We start from the raw sequence: 22,020 nt of genomic DNA, 5'->3' as shown, positions 1-22,020 counted from the left end.
ATGGGAAATCCTAAAAGAAAGGTTCTTCCAGGTTTACCGCAGTGGTGTAGTGCATCTCTAGTATCTCTCTTTTTTTATTTCTCTCTTTTTTTCCTTTTTTTTTTCCACTGTATATGTATTTTTCCCAATATTCTCTGCAGCCTTTGCTTTATCTGTCACTAGCACCCTCCCTACCTCGCAGAACTGTCCAATAATGAAAGAAAGTACACTTTTCTGGCATACCTGTATTATAAATTAGAATTATCCTGTAAGTCTAGGTAGAACTAGGTAGACTTCTCGCTTTTACTCTTTGCACCTAATAAGAAATGTCATTCTTTTTAAGGGGTAGCAGGTTGTTTGACGCACTTGGACACACAGGATTATGAATAATGAAGACAGTGAAGAGTGGGACATACATCACAAAGTGGCAACCTTTATAAGGTAATGCAGGAACTCATTGAATTTATCCGTTTCATTTGCAAAATCAGTTCAGTAGTTGTCCTCCCTTTTCATGGTGCTGTTGTCATTATAACCAAGAATGTCTACGTACATTTTTATTCTCTTCATTTTACGTGTTTATTTATTTTGCTTGCATGGAGAAAGCCAAAATGTAGCAATCAAATGCCTACAGTGTTCTGAATGAGATTGATTATAGTTGCAAAACATTAACTAATAAGTGCCAAATGGCTAATGACTTCCAGTAGTCCTTGCCATATCCAAAGATTGCTGCTGTAAATGGGAATCTGCAAATGGGAATTTTAAATGTCTGTGAAGCGGAAGTGAAAATGTTTTCAAAGCTGATATGTGTCTAGAACTATCCTGAAACTTTCAGCATTACAGTTAAGTGCTCTTGTGATTTGAATTTCATTGCCTGCCATGGGGGAGAGAGAGAATTGATATTTTGAGAAACTCCACAATATAAAAGGAGCTGCTTATGCCTGACTTTGTCCCCTGTTTTTGTACTTACGTACTTCAGTACTAGCTAATTTGAATAAATTCTGCTAGTCACATGCAACATATGGGGCCAATGCCAACTTTTTATAATGCTGCATTACAAATATACCCACCAGCTGAGCAGTGTGATCTAAAGAGCTTTGCTTTCCCTTAGCCAACTGTCTTCATAGATACTTGGGGGGCTGCTGCTGGCCCCCTAATGAGAAATACCATAGCTTCTCTCCTGGCCTGTTCAGTCATCCAATCTCATTCTGTAGTATTTTCAGTATCAAGTTTGACCTTCACTTTCAAGACAGTATGAGATCCTGCAAGTATTATTCCTTCACAAGGAATATTTCATTTTTATCAGATGCTTTCAGTTTGAGGAAAAAAAAAATCTATATCTCTTTTTTCTATACATGCAGAAAGTAGGGCCTGAGCAGCATGCTCTGGTTTTTGAGGTATCTTCACCTGGCCCGTGCTTATCAGGCAGGTTTTACTGTCAGTCTTCTGAAAATCCAAAGGAAGATCTTGGCTGTGTTTGGAACGTCATTAACAGTAACATTACCAGTGTGATCCAGATGAAATGCAGTGTAACCTGCACCTGTCTCACAGGTGACCATGTTCTGAAGTTCTAATTAGAGTTTAATAAAGCGCTTAGCAAAAAGGTATTAGAGTCAATAGAAATTTTTCCATTGTCAGCTGATTAATCAAGTTTGATTTTGGATATGCTGTAAAAGCTGAACTATTGAGTAATCAGTTGCTGAGTTTTCAAAGTGTCTTTACTTCCAGTACCTGATAATGGAATCCATATTATAAAACAAAGCTAAATTAGTTCCTAAGCTGTATATAATCTATTGAGCTAGAAGATTCTTCATAGCCACATGCTGTAATGCTGACTGTTACCATACGTGGTATCTCAAAGCATTTATAAATGTCAAAACCAGGTATTTTCTGTATGTAATTTCCGTATTCGCTTTGTAAGTAGGGTCGTTGTAGCTACCTGTTACTCCTGAGTTTATATCTCTGTAAGCAGCACATAAATAACTTTAAGGGCCCAACGAGTTTATAAGAATTAGTAGATACCCAAGCCTGTATGTGGAAGGACAGCAGTGATTGATGTTTTCACTTCTCTTGTCTGTATGTGTATCTGGACTGGAGGAAAACGAGTGCCCAGTAGGATACTGGGAGTTGATTGCAATGTCTTTTGAATGACCTGTGAATCACGAGGTTCTGGAAGCCCTTATAATTATGTAAATGAAGAGTTAGATGATGGTGAGGGTTGACATCCTAATAAAATAGGGTTGCTGTAAATTGTAAAGATAGTTTAAAATTCATTTTTGTCTTAGAAATTTTCCTAGTTAGTTACTAGTAAGAGTAACTTAATTAACTTTAGAGGAGTCTTTTCTAAGCATTTTTTTTCTCCTTTTTATCTTGAAATTGTGTTGTGTGTTAATATCTGATTCTGTGTAATATCCATTGCAATAGTTTCTGAATATTTTCCCAAACTTCTCTTGCTCAGCATTCCCTTTCCAATACCTCATGTTTATCCACTTTCTTATGATTACTTCTTTCCATTCTAGGAATACCTGTCAAGGGGATGTGATACATAATATGTGTGAAAATGCAAACATTTAACAGATTTTGTGTACTGTGAAAGAGTCCCTAAATATCTGTGTGTTTTTTCTTTTTCTTTTTTTTTCCTCTTGTCCTCAGCCAGGTAGCAAGCAGGACTGAAGATGAACACTTGTCAAACAGAGCATGGAGTATAGTACTTATTTCTTTCCCAGTACATGCTGGTGTCTAGACTGTTTTGCAGCAGCTATTTTAGATAGCCTTCTGGCCCAGCTCTCTCATATACTCTGTCAAGGTAATTATAAATTGAATTGTTCTGGTATATGTGCTGGTAGTGTTTGAGGGCTGTATTAAATGCACCTGGGTTTTTTCAAGTCTCATTCATGTCCATCTTTGTGTCTGATCCTTTGATTATAAAGGTTCTTTACGCTGTTTATGTACCAGTAAAGCATTCCACAAGCGAAAATACAGGCAGTAGCCTGTAGCTTAAAGGAAAGGTTTTAGTATGAATGTTAGTGTTGCAGTTTGTCACAAGAAAAAGTTGTATTTGATGAAGATATTTTTGCTTTAGCTTAGAGGTGATACATTTCTATTAAGAAAAAATACCTCTAGAAAAGAGCATCTTCATCTAGGTGCTCTAGCAATGAAGCACCATTTAATGTAACAGTTTAGATAATCTACTTGGCCCCTATCTCTGGAGCTGGTGGTGATAAACATGCTGTGATCCTAAATGAAGGTTGAGTTGTGGGGATTTTTCATTTTGCTTATTACTCAGGTTGCTTTGAGTGGACTATTCGTTGATGCTGTCATTTCAGAAGGAAGTGCTTTCTATTTATAATGAATGTTTCCCTTTTTGTTGCAGTTCAGTGATTTGAAGCATGTGCTATGTTTTTGCTAGGAGTAGTGAGTCTGTAATTCTTACCTATACATAAGATGGCTTTGTTCTGCATATGGAGAGTAAATCTTAGCATTGCTTTCTTGATATCGCTTTTCTTTGATCCTGTGCTAATTTATTCATGTTTTATATTGATTGAAGGTGACTAATATGACCTCATGACGCTTCTGTAAAAGCCAGATTCAGCTAGGATGTTACACCATCACTGTCGGAGAAACCCTGAGCTACAGGAAGAGTTGCAGATTCAGGCTGCAGTTGCTGCTGGCGATGTTCACACCGTGCGCAAGATGCTGGAGCAGGGATATTCTCCAAATGGTCGGGATGCCAATGGCTGGACCTTGCTTCATTTCTCTGCAGCAAGAGGGAAAGAGAGATGTGTCCGTGTTTTTCTTGAACATGGAGGTAAGTTGACTAGAGAAAAATCTTGATATCCATCTTGCAGCTTTCTGTCATTTTCTATTACATGCCTTTCCAGCACCAGTTAAGTGCCAGACTGCTTCTGATTTTTTTTTTCTTTTTCTTTCTTCCTTTGGAGAGATGCTTCATTTCTGTTTCCATCTGATGCATGCTCTGGGAAGGAGGTAATAGATTAGCTTTGTATCTTAATGCCTTATTTTATTTTATTTATTTATTTATTTATTCAGAATTGGCTAGGAACTGTTGTAAGAATGAATAAGCATTATGAAAGTAGGGCAGAAGAGCTCATTATAAACTTAGATGCACTCACTATAGGCCATCCTTCACTGGTAGGGAGAGTATTAGAAGAAGGAAAGTCCTTGAGTTAAAATCCTAGGGAAGAATGTTTCATAATTCTCAAGCAAGTTAACAAGTCAGATTGAAGACTGAGCTTCCATGTAGGTTTTAACACAGTCTGCTAAATTTTGAAGACACTGTTCTTTGTGCTAGGATTTCAGTGTCACCTAGTCCAATAGAATTGATGATTCTCCTGCATCCATCAAAAGTAATGAAGTTTAGTTTGAAGACCTGAATTAATTTTGTCAGTTTAAGTGATATACTCCTTCAGCTGGTAGTTATTTCTCTTCAAATGCTACAGTCAAAATTGCCTTTTGCTATTGCTTTTACAAAGCCAACTAAAGTTTTGGAAATTAGTAGTCTTGAACTTTTAATCTGATTCTAAGGTGGAAACCAAAAATTGGGAAAGGATCTTCTCATTCTGAGGAGAAATCTTAACAGCATTCTAGCATGGTTCCTGTCAGCTGAGTTGATCATATATAAAGTAAGATATTTTCAGTCTTAAGCAAACTATTTGAGTTCTTTCTGATGCTTCATTTATACCTGAGGGTATACAAGCCCCTCATTTGTATTGCATTTTGTTAGATGTATCGGTCATATCTAAAGATGAGTGGCACTACTAAGCTGTCGTATTTGTGCCATTAATGCTACGTTACTTCAGAGTAATAGTGAAATACAACCTGAAATACTGGGCTCTGTTCATTTACCTACTATGGTTTTCTAACCACCTTAAACTGGCAACCACCCATGTCCTTATTTGGGAGGAACATACCAGACTGTACAAATAAATAAATTCTACCACTAAATGTCATGTATATAGGTAATTCCAGGACTTCAGTTTCATAATTTTATAATATTTAGGCTGTAAATCAGATTTTTTTTTAAACTCTGTAAACTTGAAGACTCAAAAAGTACTCAATTTACTCAAAAAAGTAAATCTTAAATATTTTCATTACATAGGTCCTGACATTTAGACAACTTCTGGCTTAGCATTTGTTTCTCTGTTTGTTGTGGTTTCTCTCTTTCCCCTAAATGAAATATCAACTGAATCTGATGCTTGGCAAGAAACATTTGTAGTGAAACATCCTTGCTCTGGAGGCAACGTGGAATTTAATCACCAGGACTAGAAAGTTGAGTAACAAATAGTGTGAGGGTTAGTCATCTCCCAGCAGCTTTTCTTTCACTGAGCCTTGCATCAGAAGTTGGCATGGTTTTGTGCCTTGCCTGGTTTTCCCTCAAAACGAAGGCATAAAAGGTAATGAGTATTTTAAAAATAATAATGTCACAAATGAGTTGTTAAGCAGTAAATTAGCTGACTGTTGAAGGTAAACTTAATCACGCCTGCTGTGTTCCTGAGAGGTCTGTGTCTGTCTTCACACAATTTTTCACCTTCCTCCCACTCAGGAAGGGGATTAGTTTGATATTGGGCACTAATCCGTGCAGATAAAAATGATACTGTGGTGAAGGACAGGGTCATTTTCTGGTGTGAATCTTAGGATAACCTGGCTGTATATACTTATAATAAAAAAGATAGTGAGGAGGAGTGGATGAGACCCTGAAGAAGAGGAGACTGAAGTGTTAGTGGGAAGGATGAGGACGTGCAATGGTTGTGGCCAACTAAAGTGATGATCAAGTTTAGCAGTGCTGGAAATAGTTTCATAGTAGAGGAGTGAGAAAACCATGCTGGGCTGTTTGCTGAGAGGAAAGATCTGGGACACTGCACGCTATTAACCTAGAGAGTCTTGAATGATAGTGGGGCTGAGATGGAGTTTGGCTAATGCAGGCTGAGAAGGGATCTGACCTGAACAGAAAAGGTAGCTTTTTATGGGGAGTTATGACCAGCAGAAACAACAACCAGATATAGAGTAAGGTTTTCCTGGAGGTCTTTTTTTTTTTTTTTTCTTTATCAGTTTTGTCTTAGAAATTCAAAATAAGGAGCCTATGTAGCCATTTTTCTAGACCTTGAGGTCATAATTAAACCCTAGTGGGGAGTAGTAAGCTTGACATAATAGAGGTACTTTCTAGAGCTAGAAGTATTGCTTTCATGGCTTCTTAAATTAGACTTTGATAAAGTGAACTAATGAAGGTGGCATGGAAGAAGGGAAAGTCTGTCCCACTGGGCAGTAAGTTAAAACAGTAAAGTTTTAGACTACAATCTGGGAATCTGTCCTCTAGATTGGAAGTTTTGTTCTCATTAACAGTTGAGTTCAAATGAAAAGCTTAGGTGTCTAACTTCAATGTGCAATGAGATAATCTGCGTATCCTTCAAAGTTGCAAATTTCCTGTCTGGTTTGAAATCAAACATCAGTTATTTGGTGTCCTTGATAACTGATGGAGCAGTTCAAGTTTTGTCACTTGAATGTACCTAATCTTAAAGAATATTAGAAGTGACCAAATGCAGTTGTTCGTATTTCTAGGTTTTGTTATCCCCCAATTAATGGGAAGCTTGAGAAGGAATAACTATAATTGCTTGACAGTCAGGCTGGAGGCAAGATAAAGAAATGCTGACAACTGCTGGCTTCATACCTTCCTAGTTAAATATACTAGTAACAGCTACTTTTTTTTCCCCTCTCTGCAGATTCTGGAAGGTAAGCAAGAGAATTTTTTCCAAACCTGTTTCTACCTCGCTTATGTTTCAGGACTAGAGAATTATTTCATGATATGAAGCAAACATTGACATCAAGACAAAAAATCCTACGTTCTTCAGGCAGTATCAGCTTTGTAGCATAATTTAACTAACATCGTAGGGACTGAAAAATGGAAGCTGTATGCAACACGATACCTACAGGTTCAACTTTTGCTTTAAGTGCGTGTCCAATTAGAAATAGTTTGTCCAGGAGATGGCAGCAAAACATTTACTTGAACAGTAACAGGCAATATTTTGGCCATGTTTAAATTGTCTGCCTAATTGAGGAGATGACTGGTACCATTAACTTAGTAGAAGCCCATAATTTTGAGAGAAATTACAATTTTTTTTCACTGAAATTTTATCAAGACTTGCTTTTGGAAGTTTTGTTATTCTGCGTTGCCACTTTTTCCCTGAACTGAAGGTTTCTTTTTTTTTTTTTCCCTTGGTCATCTTGACACAGGAAGAAATACCAATTTTAGGTGATTTGGTAATTTTTTGGTTGACCTTTGTCATCAACATCAATCCAATTTTGTGAGGAGGGAAGACATGGAAAGCTACTTTAAAATGTGGGAAAGGGCATCGTCGTTATGTGAGCTAAAATACAGTAGTTTGTGTCAAAAATGTAAGCATGCAAATGTTGGGGCCTATCTAATTGAATTTGGCAGTGATGTAGACTAAATAAGAATGCAGCAGTGGCCTGTGCCTTGGTCGGAGGGAAGAAATGGTGGATGTGCATTCCTTGTGCAGCAGAGAAGAGAGAAGGCACCGCACGAAACTGCGGCTGTCAAAACCTAAACTGTTTCTGGGTGGAACATGGACCTTTGCTGGTGCTGTCTCCTTTCCATTATGTCCACCTTTCTCCCTAACTCTGGTTTCCAGAATGCATCTTAATGCACCTTGATTTTCATGGTTGTGCTTCTCACTTGAGGTATGTGTGGCCAGTTGGGAAGCCATCTAGAGTAGTCTGAGCAGTGTGGGGAGACAGCCCCCCTCATCACTCTGAAATACCCCCCTTGGTCTTCAGTGACTTCGTGGGATTCCCATCTGCACAGCGCAGTTCAGGAACCGGCTTTGCAGTCACTGCCTGTATCTTCCCACCAACCTGTGGATGCTTCAGCAATTAATTTTCGCTCATTTGAGGTGTAACTTGGCAAAGAGCTGAAGCTTCTGCAGCCTTTTTGAGAAGACAGGAGGGCTGTTGCCACTAGGGGTCTAAACTTGCCTTATTTTGGTCATTACTGCTGGGTATCTACCCTATTTGCTAGAGACAGTTCTCTGGTTTTATTTCTCTGAATGCTGTTTTAATTGAGTAGTCAGGCTGTCTTGCCCCCCCGCCCCCACACACACACACACCAAGCCTTTATTTATTTATTTTAATCCATAAAGTTGCTGGATGACTTTTGCAGCTGGATTCAGAACTTTCTTGTCTACCGTTTTATTTTGGTAAGGTCTTTGTCTCAGGGCGTTTTCCAGATATGGTCATAGTAGATCCATATAGGGAAGTTCTTACTGTTCTATAATAAAATCTTTCCATGCTCAGGCCTTTAGGCTAACCTGGTTTGCAATTAGTATTATATTCTGAACCTAATTCACAGTAAAACAGAAGTTTAAGCTGGGAATTGGTCTTCCCAGGCACTCTGGAAATATGTTGGCAAGTGAACAAAAAATTCCGCCCTTTTTGTAGGGTAGAGCACAGAGCAAATTCCCTCTCAAGTGATATCTAATCATTGGGGGTTTATAGTGTTCAGCCAAGTTTGTTTTAAACCAGAATAGTCTCAATGTCCTATTCTTGGGGGTTAGGAAGGACAGAGCTCACCAGTTTTTCCAGTAGGTTTGCTGACATATTGAGCAGTCAGCTCCAGCTTAGTCTCCTGTGCAGGTAATCCCTGTGTTTACCAACTAACAGACTTAAGTGAGGACAGTGCCTCATACTCCGCAACTGCAGTATGCTCCTCTCTTAGCATCCCCCAGGCATCACCTACCCACGGTGGCAGGAGCCGTGTTTCAGCGTGGCTTGTGTATGGCTGAGAGGTGACAGCGAGCAGGCACCTCTCCTCTGGTCGTCAGCGTGGCAAATGCGACCAGTCGTTTGCTTCAGAAACCTGCGTGTGCTGTGCAGAGTGAATTAAATGAATTGGCTTGGTTGGTTTTCTTGTTTGTTTGTTTTTAAACTCATAAAGTGCCTTAAGTTTGTATGCTGTTTTGGAAAATAAAATCTGTCTAATCACTTGTATTCTGGACTAATGTCTCCCGACTCTTTCCATAATGGGATGCTTACATTCCTGTAAAATCTTAAATTTTTATAAAACTATAAATTCGGAACAGATTTGTCATCTATAAAAACAGACTTTATCAAGATAATCTAAAATAACATATATCCTACATGCTTTGGAAATCCTGCAGACCACAGAGAAACGTTTTACCTAATACAGTATTACACCCTAAAAACAATACAATCCTGCCAGACCACAAAACATCCGCAATTTGGGACAGCAGATGTTGCTACACATGCTTCTTTTTAAGACCAAGAAGCAGCACAAGGGAAAATAAAACAAAAAGCTGAACACTGAGAAAGAAATGTAATATTGTAGAGCTGAAGGAAAACTGGATGGACAGAGAGGTTTGCGTAGTTAGTTGAAGAGTTGTTAAGAAAATGTGGAAAACTTATTAGTCAAATGCAAACATGCATTTAAAAGAAACAAACACAAAAGGTTTTTGTGTAATTTCTTAAATGTAATTTAACTTTCCTTAAAAATATTTTTGCTTGTGAAAGCAAGAATTTTTTTGAAGTATTAAAAAAAAGCTGTGTAATGTTATGCCTGGAAATAATAACACTGAGCTGTTTGATTATTATTTTTTGCAGAACCAGATTACAGTCATGTCTTCTAATTTTCTTTTTTCCTTTACAACTTCAGCTGATCCCACTGTTAAGGACTTAATTGGAGGCTTCACTGCTCTGCATTATGCAGCCATGCATGGCCGAGCGAGGATTGCACGCTTGATGTTGGAGTCTGAATACAGAAGTGACATTATTAATGCCAAAAGCAACGATGGTTGGACTCCCCTCCATGTAGCAGCCCACTACGGCAGAGACTCATTTGTCAGGCTCCTGTTGGAGTTCAAGGCTGAGGTTGATCCGCTCAGTGATAAAGGTACCACGCCGCTCCAGCTGGCCATTATCCGGGAGAGGTCAAGCTGCGTGAAAATCCTGCTGGATCACAACGCCAACATCGACATTCAGAATGGCTTCCTGTTACGATACGCTGTGATCAAAAGCAATCACTCCTACTGCCGAATGTTCCTTCAGAGAGGGGCGGATACAAACTTGGGTCGCTTGGAAGATGGACAGACACCCTTGCACTTGTCTGCTCTTAGAGATGATGTGCTTTGTGCACAAATGTTGTACAATTACGGAGCAGACACTAACACAAGGAACTATGAAGGACAGACCCCACTGGCTGTTTCAATAAGTATTTCTGGAAGTAGCCGACCCTGTCTGGATTTCTTACAAGAAGTGACAAGTATGTATGTAAGAAAAGCTAATCACAGGACACAATGTCCTCTTAAAGCCTCTTTGAATTTAGTCCCAGAAAAGAAAAAATGTTTCCTCTTTGCCCCTTGAGGCTATTTAAGTGCATTGTAAAGTTATTGGGAAACAGAAGGGATAGTAGTACCCGGAATCTCTTGCTGTCCTACTCGGCAAAGGTGCTAATGTTAAGTAATCTTTTTTTTTTTTTTTTTTTTTTAATATCTATGGGAATCATCCATTTTAAGCAAAAAAATGACTGTAAAATCTAATTTTATCAATGTTCTTAGCACGAGTGTGTATGTGGGGAGGGGGGTGTTTAAGAGTCTCATTCGTGCCATGCCAGTACTTTGCAGTTGGTGGCCATTTCATCTGACACTGTGACTAGAAGGAGGGTAAAAAGAGCTTGGCTGCTTTATGTTCTCCCATTATCTCCCTTTCCCCGCCCTCAAACCAGAAAGTAAAATGGGCCTTTTTTTTTTTTTTAATAATTCATGCAACTTGTTGGGGTTGCATAGGTTTTGATTTGTTTTTGTTCGTGTTTCTGATACGAGAAAGAACGGAGCTTGTTATTGCTTGAGAGTATATGGGCTGCTAACGCTCTGTTTGGTTTCAATCATCACTCTCTGGTATGTTAGACCTGCAGAAAGTTCTTTCACGCTTTCATTGCACATGCAATGCTATAATAAAATGCATCATAATTATAGTATTACTTAAAGCATTTAGGAGTTGTTGATTAGCACTCAGCAGAAGTTTGCAAATTAAAGCATATTAAGCTGGCCCAATAATGTATCGTTCAACTAGGATTATCTTGGAATTTTTGAGAAAGTGAACACAGTATTTGGAATGTGCTCCCCCCCGCCCTCTTTCCTTACCCTGTATAAGTACCCTATATATTCAGCAAAAAAGTGAAGTTGCACTTTAGAAAGTGAAATAAAGTGAAATTTAGCAAGGGGAGCAGAGGGATAAATCAGCTGCAATCTGGCAATAGTTGACACAAATAAGCGTTTGCATTTTGATTCCCGTCTTACGGAATTGTGGTGGTGTTTTTGCATATCTCCGAAATCCAAAGAGAACTTTTGTAACCAAGGAAATGCATAGGAAATGCAGCTAATGGGTTTTATGCATTTTTTTGCTCCATCTTACACAAACACGTTTCTTCCCGCTTTCATTTTTGAGAGCTTCATACTGTGTAATAGCCAAGTCAGACTTACTGGTCAGTGATACAATATTGAGACTTGCAGTGCTTCAGTCTTAAAACTTATCTGTGAACCTGAAGGGTTGGATTGTTTCAGAGAATCTTCTGCAATATCTGAAGACTATTCAGAAAGGCAGAGGTTGGTATTTAGCTCATTTTCAAATGGTAGATTCCACATTTTAGTGCTTTAGAGTTATGGTTTCTTTGAATTAATAAGCAAAATATGCTAGATCTACAGAAACGTCTTTTGTAGATTATAATATTGGCCAGAAATTTGATCTTGGAAGTATCCCAACTTTGTGCCGAAGGCTTATATTTCTGTGCGTGGAAAGGAGGGAGAAGTGGGAAAGGAGGAATGTCTAATGCTGACAAAAACACTTCAGCTTTGTGCTTCTGAGCAAAATTAATATTCGTATACAGTTTACAGCAGCTATAAACAGGCAGTTGCCCTTATAATAAATCTGCAAATACTGTCTTCCACTGTTTTCATAAATCTCTACGATAAGACAATGTAGGAGAAAGGACATGGGGAAAGAATTGGCTGGAATTTTGATAGCGGAGTTCCCAGCTAGCTCAGATGATGTACGGAGCAGCTTTGAAATCTTACCCTGTGGCACTCTAGGGGAGAAAGTTATTTCTGAGTCTATTGCAATATGTATTTACTGGAAAAACTTTTATAAAATGTTTCTAGTGGTGGTCGTGCTGGAATTATCTCTTGCGGTTGGTAACAGTGCCCTGGCTTTAGGGCTTGAAAGGAAGTTTTTATTTTGAGTGCTTGACTAAATGCTTCATGTAGAAATCTGTGTCTGTAAGTTTTTATATGTGCATTTAGAATTTAGAAAAAGTATCTTTGATAGTAAAACAGATACCAGTATTTGCTTGCAGCAGATTGCATTCATTTAGTCTGAAAAATTTAAGTTATGAAAAGTAGCAAACTGGCATGCATCTTCCAAAGAAAGCAGTTGTGTGCTTCGGGTAAATGATAATATTTAGCAGTCTGTATGTAAGATAAAGTTGCTGTTATTTTTTCAAGTTCACAAAAAGCAACATATAGGAAATGTTTCGCTTTAAAGCGTTTGCTCCCCAATAGATGCTCTAATGGGCAATAACCACAGTCTTGGTCTTGTCCCTGTTTTGAAAAACTGTCAAGAAACTAAGCTCTCCAAAATGCTTAATCCCGACTCCGTAAGTCTATAAGAAGATTGGCACATGGGAGATTTTGTTCTTTAACCCTGAGGAAAAGTGTCTGATGCTCTGTCTGGTTACAGGCAGAGGTTCCTTTACCCTTAATAACTCCAATAAGGGTGAAGTTAGTCTGTAGTTGCCTCTGAGTTTCACAGCAAGAAGCTGGAAAACAGGAAAGTGAAGCTCTTGGTATAGTGGGTCCTCAGTGGTTACACAGGCCCTCTTATCTGCCCCTCTTGCTTCCCCTCCTGCCCCCAGCACAAAAATGAGGACGTTTTCTTTGTGAAATAGCAGTATTGAAGATATATGCTTAATGACTTTGCTAAGCATGTTCTTTTTCCTTCATGTAATTCCTGTAATATGACAAAATATTACATTTTCCCATTCCAAAGACATTTATAGGTAGCCACCGTGACAGCTAAAATCATCTAATAGTCTCTTTGGAGCTCTTTAAGCTTGGAATAAATTAATGTAAAATTAAAATACAGAGGCAAATATATGTGTGTTTATGTATATTTACGTGTACATACACAAACACACACTTTTTTTGGGGTAACAAATGTGTGTAGAAAATTGCACTTGTGACTCCAGACCTGGATAGAATGGTTTCAGTTCAAGTTGGAAAGGATTTGAGAATATTAGAATAATAATAAAGATAATATTGTGCGTAGTTAAAATGTTAAGTAATAGGAAAATACTTCCAATTTTAAGGTTTAACATAGTAAAAATTCAATTATGATATTGAAAAATATTGTGTCCTTGAATCCCTCCCTATAGCTTCGTTTAATTTAATCACTGTTCAGATTGGCTGAGCAGTGAGCCTGTATCTGGCTGTGCAAGTTCACTGAATAAATGGCCGTGGCCCTGGTAGTGGGACACGGCGTGGGGTCAGCAGGTATCAAAGCGACTACCTTTAGATCTGGAATGAGATCCAGGTAAATGAAATGCAGATATTTCCCGTACGTCCAGCTTCGTGTTTTCCAAAGGGCAAATCGTTGGCTTTGACAAGAGATTTAAATTTGTTTAGAGCACTTATAAAGAAAAAAAATTAGACAAAAGTGCCATCGGGAAATGCTGTCTGTGCTAAGTAAAGATAACGTTTCACTAGGATTTCTTTAGTGGAAGAGCTTTTTAAAGAATCTTTGAATAGTTTAAACTTTTATGAATAGGGAAATGTTATAATACAATACATAGTGATCTGCTTGATTGACTATGTAGATAACTGCTGAGGAAAAAATATGAGGGATCTTCATATTTGCTATGCTGTAGAAGAAATTTGCTGGAATTAGAAGTTTGATTCTTCGGTGCTGCGGGAAATAGTGCACTAATAAACATGATCTGCTTTGTCATCCATGACTATGTAGGGAATTAGGGTGAAAACAAGTATTTTGGGATTTTATTTTAGCTTTATCAGTGATATACAACTGTTGCTTAAATCATTACTCCTTTCTGCTCATTTTCAATTAACTATTTCTAAAAGACCAGTGTAGTTTTTGATATCTTTTGAAGAGGGTTGGTTTAAATTCTCTTTTTAGGGAATTAACCCCACCTGATTCTTTTTTTTTCTTCAAGAAAAGGGGAAGATAATCACAGCTAGGCAGTCAGAATTACCTGTGCCTACTTGATACTTTGAAACGTACTGGCAAAGCAGACTGCAGTTGACTGTATTAAATAGTTGTTGGGTTTTTTTGAGTCTAGATGTGAAGTTAATTGAGACTAAATTTATTTATAAGTTGCAGAATATTAAAATCTGATCTAGGCATATAGCCTATCATATCGGGATTTTAGTTTTACTGCCAAATACACCCATTATGATTTACTGGCATGCTGCTTTTTCATATATAAATTTTCACATTTTTCAGTCCAAAACTGCCCTACCTTGGTACATATTTTCTGTGCCAGAAAATGAAATTTAACAAAGTTAAACTATGGAGATATTTTTTCCCAAAGAGCAACGAAAACATACTTCAAAATCGAGTATGCCAGCAAAAGCGTTCTAAATGCAAGATAAAACTAGAACTTGGAAAAGAGTGTGTGTGTGATATCTTTTTTTTTTTTTTTGAAGTTTTTTTTTTGAAGTTTTTTTAAAAAAAAAAAAAAAAAAAAGATTAAAAGTTACCTTTTTCCTGCAGAACCGGTTTCAAGTTCAAGGAATCTGTGTGTTTCACCACACAGAGTTTTAGCTTCAAAAATTTCTAGTGTTTTGTCTGTGGCAGGACCAGCAGCAGTCCCGCATGAATATATGTGTGCATAATAAAATACACACACACACATCCATATATGTATAAATATATGACGTGCAGGGCTCAATTTGGATTTCAGAGCTGTAGATTCTTGGTAGTGGCTTTTCCTGGCTGTTTTTCTGCCGTGGCGCTGTGCAAGGTGCCCTCTCCTCACGCTCCTGCTCCCTCACGCAGCCTCATCAGGTTCCTGCCTGGGGGCAGCTTCTCTTGTCTCCATATCCCTTTCCCCCCACCACAAAACAGTAATTTCTTAACTAACTTTCCTCGCTGGCAACAGCTCAGTTCCTTCACAGTTGTGCAATAAAGTTGGAATTCATAGTTAGCTGTGGTGGAAGTATTTATTCCCCTGCTCTAGAGGAACGGAGATGATGCTCGATCTAAGTCACCCAGGTGTGTTTTTTTTTATATATATATATGTGTGTGTGTGTGTGTATATATACACGCTTTATATATACATAAATATATGTGTGTATATATATTTTAATGTTTCACAAAGCTTTTTGTTTAAGTTCTCCTTGTAGCTAAGAAGAAACTGCTATTTTTTTTCCTGCTGTTTTCAGCCTTTCACAATTCCCAGGGCCATCGGAGGCTCTGTTTGAGAAATACCATTGTAAGCAGCTTCTAGGGAAATGTATTAATATTGCAAAGAGAACTGTGGGCGGCTTCCCCTATAGAAAACTTGCATTTCTTTTTTTTATTTTCTAACTTCTTCAGAATCTGCCTGTCCGTGTGAAGCCAATGATTCTGCCCGTTAGCTTTTTTAAGTGCTATTTTAAGTAGGTGGCACAAAACATTAGGAAGAAGATTGTCTAACGGCCAGCAAAAGCGTTAATTTTAGTTACTCTTGAGCTGTCTCTGGGTGACAGAACAGGTCGTGGTTTCTTTGGTCTGTGCAGATGCCCTCCTATCTCCGAATGGAGGGCAGGGCTTGAGGGCTCCCCCACGGTACCTTTACAAGTTTGGGATCCCTTTTTCTTAAGAATGGGTGAGGCCATCCTTAAACATCTTTGTTTTCAGAGGTGCAGGCTTTAATACTATGAAACTTTTTGGTGAATTCGTGTCATGCTCTTGAGGCTCCTGTCCACGGAATATGTGTTTCCGTGTGCACTTGTCCCTGTTCAGTAGTGTGCCCTATCTAGAAAAACAGGGTGCTTCATCCAAAAAGTCTCTAGTAAGTGCAAATTACACAAATACATGGCAAGAATTATTAGCATTTGTTAAAGAGGCCGAGGGTTTTTCAAATTTTAATTTAAAATGCCCCGAAGGGCATATCTGTTTGCACCCTGGCTGTCCCTCTTTGTTCTCATGTGCTTTGCCTAAAGTCTGAGATGCGGTTTCCTCAGATCTTGATCACTGGGAAGAAATTCTCCCAAAGACTCGCTTGATAAATAAATAATATTACAGAGGAGATTCCCATTCGTGTGCAGTGGAGTGGTGCAAGGGGAAACGTAACGATTCGGCTTTCACAAAAATAAGAACTGCCGGTGATGCTGTTCGGTGCAAATTGGGGCTTGCTTTGAGTTGTAAACGTCCCTTCCTGCAAAGCTGTCAGTGTTGCTCTGTTTGCAGCTCTTTCGTGTACATTTTAAAAGAAAAACTTGGCCGGTTTATATCGTGTAGGATGGCTGGAAATAAACCACAGCAGAAAGCGGGAACCTTTTACTCCGTGATTTTTTAAGAGCTTTAAAGCTTACTGTTTATCCCATCCCGTCCAGCTCTTGTAAGTAATGTGCACAGATGTTAGAAAAATTGTTTGTGCTCTATTAAAAAAAAAGAAAGAAAAAAGAAAAGAGAGAGAGGCCCAAGTTTAACTATATTAAAATTGAGCCTGGTGGTAAATTATTGTAGGGCGTAGTGAATAGTATCGTGACATCTCACTTGCGTGACTGAACCTGGGGCTTAACCAGAGAGCAGCTCTGCTTGAAGCAGCCCGTCTGTCCTGGGAAGAGAACAACAAGCTGCCCAATAAAATAACAGAAAATCTTAACGTTGGAAAAGGGGAAGGGATAAAACAGCGAGTGGAAATGCAGGATTAATTGTAACAATTTCTTGCCATTAAAATGCACATTATTTTTTCCACTTATTTTTAACAGAGAAGTTCAATCTATTAAAAATAATAGGGGAAAATTGTTCTGTTATTTAAGGAAATAAGTGCTTTAAATTATTCAAGGTTATTTAAGGAAAGAAGATCTGGAAGTTGTTTTGTGATGATTTGAAGAGCTGAGTTAGGAAAATGTTAGGTTTCATACATATTTAAGTGCAGGTCGTAGAGAGAGCATATAATATAGAGGATCATTGCTTTGCCTTCTTTTTCTCCCCTCCCATAATTTCTTCTGTAGGAAAGGAACTTTTCTGTCATGCTTGCTAGACAAAAAAGTGTTTTGGTGGGGCTTTGTGCTCTCTGTTACAGCACATGCCATAGCATGTGCAAAGCAAAGATGAAATACACAAATATCATTTTCTGTTCCTGTAATTAATATTTCCAACTTATTTAATAATTGCTATATAGCTTGCAAAATAAATGCACTGAAGTATGTAACTTGCTCATGGGAACCAGTTAGTAACGTGCAGCTCTCCAGCAGCTGCGTGTTTGCTGCTGTGGTTGTAACCAGATTTGTATAAAAATCTGGCAAATAAGTTATGTGCTGCACAGTAACAGCATTGCAGTAATTAAGGTGTCTCTTTGACATTGGATAAGGACCTTTTTTGTAAAGGTGCTCAGTACTAGAACTATTTCATGTTGCCCTGTTGCACTGTTTTTTAAATTCCTTTCTTCTCTAGCTTATTTGCTGTTTGCTTTAGCATCTTTCCAAACTTGTGATGCAGGATATAACCCAAAGTGGCTACTTCCTAATCGTTTTTAGACAGAACTTTATTCATCATTTAACTTGTCTCACTTTGCCAAGTTACTAATAACATTTTTTGTTTGCCAAACTAAGGTTCACTGACATTGGTCTGTAATCCTTCTTTTTTTTTTTCCTTTTTCATTCAGATGCAACCAAGAATGAGTAAGTGCTCTAGACACCGTTTCTAATAAATCACAAATGCATTAATAACCCTGGAATTTGCAAGGCATGACCTAAGACACTAACAGCCACTAGATGTAGCAACTGGTGCTTAACACTGGAAATGTCCATTGTTAGCACATTCCCAGGAAATGTTTTTAGGCTTATCAGGGGAAAATGTCATACATTTGATGATCGAGTCTTTTTGAATTAACCGATGACCAATTTCTTCTGGGTATTTTAAGTTGTCTGTTCTGTTTTATTCCCACACAAAACATAGGTTGTTAATTTAAAACACATTCATTCCTGAAACCAGAAATCATTGTGGCATAACAGTATTACTGTGTGTTCTAGTACGTTAAACAAACACACAGATTTATAGTCCTCTAGCACTGTTGTTTGCAATTGCCTTTTAAAAAGGTGTTTCCCTTCTGAACCTTGTTTGCATTCGCGTTTGAAAGCAGCAGAACTGTGTCTTTGTCATCATAGGATTCCAGTTTGATTTCTTACCATAAGTGACTCCTCTGTAGCCAGCAGTGCAAAGTCACAATATCAGGCCTGGGGTATACAGTTTAAAAAGTGACTTTTAGGTAGTCTGGTGACAAATATCATCGAAGTATTATAAGCCGATATAAAGGAAACTACTTTTTTCCTGCTGTTTAATTTCAAAACTAATTTCATGCATTACCTCTGCCAGCTTACCTCAGATAATTGTAGTGTTTAGGATAAATGCAAGTATGTGCAGGTCTGCCAGTCCCTTTCTATAGGAAAACCCACCCAGGAAAGAAGGGGCCCTCGCTATAGAGGGCAGTTGAAGCCATGTCCGAGTGCCGCAAGTAGGAAGTGGGAAACAACTTTGCAATCTCAGCTCCAACCAGGATGGTCTAATAAGCTTGTCCTGTTGCTGTCTGTTTTGGTGGCAGAAGGATGGCTGCTGCCCGGGGGAACAAGTTAAATTTGCTTTTGTTGCTTAGTCCCTCTTTTTAAAGCAAATGATGGATTCGGTCAGCTCGGTTAAATCCCCACACCTGCCTTAGCAAAAGCAAGGATGAACTCTTGCCATTAACAGTTACATGGGTAATAAGAGATTGCAGCAACGTGCCGCAGTGGTGCGGGATGGTATCCGCTGAAGCCCCTCCATCGTTCATTGTATCACTCAGCCATCCAGTGCCACAACTGTTCAGGACACTCTTCAGGTTTAGACCGTGATGCAAGTCACTATTAATGAGCACACGTGATGTGTAGCCTCCATAAAGATGATGTAGGATGAGGCTGAGTACGAAGGAAGGCAGCTAACTTGGTCCTGGTTTTGGAATGGCTTCCATAGGATGAGATTAAATAGGGTGAAGTCTTCAGCTTTGCCAAATGGTGCCAGGCCTGAGTGGCACCAGGCAAATAACGTAAAGGTATGTGGAGCCCTGAGCGACGTGGGAGCAGTCACGCGATCCTTCCTTCGGCCTCCCAACTCCAAGAATGCTAGGCACTTGCTGAAGCCATCAGGAAGGAGATCTAAAATAAATACAAGTACTTTGGCGTTTTCCAGCCAGCGCCTAATTTTATATTGTGAAATATGTTGCCACAGGATGTTTTGGATACTCCAAGTATGAATGAGTGTAAAAAACATTAGGCAGATTCAGAGAGGGCATTTGTTTGTGGCTGCTGTAGACACTGATTTTTGCAGGGGTGGCTTTAGGAAGGCCCAAAGCCACAGGTGTTGAAAGCCAGATGGGTGTATTGGGACGGACAGGATTTCTTCAAGTCTGTTGCTCTCGTTTTTGTTTCCTCTCTCTTCCTCTCTGTCCTTGGGATCCATTAGTAGCTGATTTCTGAGGCAGGACTAGTTTAGCCCTTACGATGCTGTGTGGCATGGGGGACTTTTAGAAAGTGTTTGGCTCCTAAGAGCTTCCTCTTACGGAGGAGCTTGAAAGGGAGCCTGGCTGTTTTGAAGAATGCTTGCCAGCATTTCTTGAGTGTATTGATACCAGCAAAGTGTTTCCTCAGTGAACAGGTTAACTCCTCCTTTCAGCTCTTTCTGTTCAACAAGTTTGTAGCTGCATCGAAAGTCCTTCCCTTTTCATTAGAAAGAGGGGAAAGGGCAGGAAAAATGAAATCTGCTGTGTGACCCTTGAATAATTTCTATAAACCTTCTCGAAGGACACTGGCTATTCTCAGTACATTTGTATATAGAAAATTTTACCTTCATGTTTTAAGAGGCAAAGCTGATTTTTTTTTTTTCTCCCCCACAGATGATAAAGGGATAGTAAAAAAAGTGTTCAAAAATTATGTGAAGTAGTTGCTCTTTTACCCAGAATCCCCAAACAGTTGAGGTGGGAAGGGACCTTTAGACATCATCGAGTCCAACCCCCTGCTCCAGCAGGGACACCCAGAGCAGGTTTGGAAGATCTCCAGAGAAGGAGCCTCCACAGCCTCTCTGGGCAGCCTGTGCCAGGGCTCTGTCACCCTCCCAGGAAAGTTCTGGAACTTCCTGGATTTCAACTTCCACTGATCAGTTTTGTTCTACAAACACTCAAGCACATGTGGCTTCCTCACGTGAATATAATGAACATAACGCCTTACATGTGTAATGTTACTTTGCACTGGTGTTGGTAAAAAATTCTTTGCATATACATGTCAGTGATTTGGGGCTTCATCCCTTGATTTTGCTCAGTTATTGCTCTATTAACCTATTCCCACCTCATTTCATTGTTTTTTGCTTTCCTCTCTGTCTGTGCCCTTGCCCTTTTCCTACAGGAAAGTAAAAAGCATCCGTGCTTTGACTAAGTAAATGCTCTCTTGAATTATGTTTAAAATGTGATCATTTTACTTTTATGTGTTCCTTTTGTCTTTTCAGGACAGCCCAGAAACTTGCAAGATCTATGCCGAATTAAAATTCGACAGTGTATAGGCCTTCAAAACCTAAAACTACTTGATGAACTACCCATTGCCAAGGTTATGAAAGACTACTTAAAACACAAATTTGATGATATCTGATATCCATGAAGAGAAGAACTCTGAGCAAGATTAGTTATATTCCAGATACTTAAGAGGCTTGTTGCCTTGCACAAAGTATATCCTATGCAAGTTCTGATTTTTCTGTGAAGTCAGAAGGCAGGTATACACTTCCTTGGGTTTTTTATACCACATGCTAGAAGGTCTTAATTTTTGGTTTCTTGGTCCAAGTTTACAAGGTCCAAGCTTTCTATACAATATTACATTTTAAAAATTGCTGTTGGTTTTTTGTTTGTTTGTTTTCAAATTAAGTGTGCAGACTTGCAGTGGAGATGGAAAATAGCCTTTCAAGGGAAGTGATTGGTTCCAATTGGCATGCTGAGCAATTATTAAAGTAAATAAAGTTTGGAAACCAAGACCTGCAAAAGGATACCTATAGGAAGATCTTTGGGGCCGTGCTGTGTGTTGAGACGCTTGTAGCTGTAAGTCTCTGCCTGGCTGTGTGTGTTTTGCAGGCTAGAGGGTAGAGCTGTCGACATGTCCTGGAGTACCATTCAAATATCATTTGGAAATTAAAAAGAGATGCAGGTACCTTATTCAATTCATAGGCATAAGCATTGACTCTTTTTGTATTGTTCTCTTCCTAATTACTGTAGTTTGGATGCTGATAAAATTCGGGCCCTCTGCTTTCCTGACATTCCCTGTAAAATGGGCGGCTGTTTGTAAGTCTGTTTTTAACGTGACAGTACACTACACAGAGGCATAGCCTCTGCGTTTTTTACATTAACTTAAGAGTACACAAACTTAGATTTTTTTGAAGCCAATGTTTTCTGTTTCTCATACAGTGCCTCCTGTGCAATAACCTTTCTGATGTATTTTCCCTTTATGTGTGATTTTTTTCCCCCCTCCCACACACACTATTCCTCATTTAGTCTCAGTACATTATTTGTAAGAATAGAAACTGCTGCCTCACTGTAGTGTTGATGTGATATTGCTATAATGATGCGGCAATTGCTGTTCATTATTAATCCCTGAATTTCATGAATGTATAACCTGCATTATTTCACTTTCAGTTGAAATTTTATCTACGGGTTTTCAGACAAATGGTGTCCATTTAAAAAAAAAGAAGTTTAGTAAACCTAAACCCTTT

General features: G+C 38.7%; 1 protein-coding gene across 3 annotated transcripts; it reads left to right on the top strand.

The window, feature by feature from the left end:
• The first annotated feature begins 319 nt into the window (after positions 1 to 319).
• On the top strand, positions 320 to 21,287 carry ASB7 (ankyrin repeat and SOCS box containing 7). 3 transcript variants are annotated; one of them, XM_088537068.1, is made up of 5 exons: positions 320 to 420; positions 2,633 to 2,782; positions 3,524 to 3,784; positions 9,680 to 10,285; positions 20,773 to 21,287. In XM_088537068.1, exons 3-5 carry the CDS (start codon positions 3,574 to 3,576, stop codon positions 20,910 to 20,912), a joined length of 957 nt encoding a protein of 318 aa, XP_088393194.1. In that variant the 5' UTR covers positions 320 to 420; positions 2,633 to 2,782; positions 3,524 to 3,573; the 3' UTR covers positions 20,913 to 21,287. The 3 variants fall into 3 exon arrangements, with proteins under 3 accessions (XP_088393194.1, XP_088393131.1, XP_010214067.2); XM_088537005.1 differs by having other exon boundaries at positions 2,629 to 2,782; XM_010215765.2 differs by lacking the exon at positions 2,633 to 2,782 and having other exon boundaries at positions 326 to 420.
• The last annotated feature ends 733 nt before the right edge of the window (positions 21,288 to 22,020 follow it).

Source organism: Tinamus guttatus, unplaced genomic scaffold (genome assembly GCF_059628265.1).
Source record: "Tinamus guttatus ecotype Peru unplaced genomic scaffold, ASM5962826v1 Tinamus_guttatus_pri_ptg000004l, whole genome shotgun sequence".
Lineage (NCBI taxonomy): Eukaryota > Metazoa > Chordata > Aves > Tinamiformes > Tinamidae > Tinamus > Tinamus guttatus.
The sequence above is the reverse complement of the archived record's forward strand: the minus strand, read 5'-3'. Positions and strand labels throughout refer to the sequence as shown.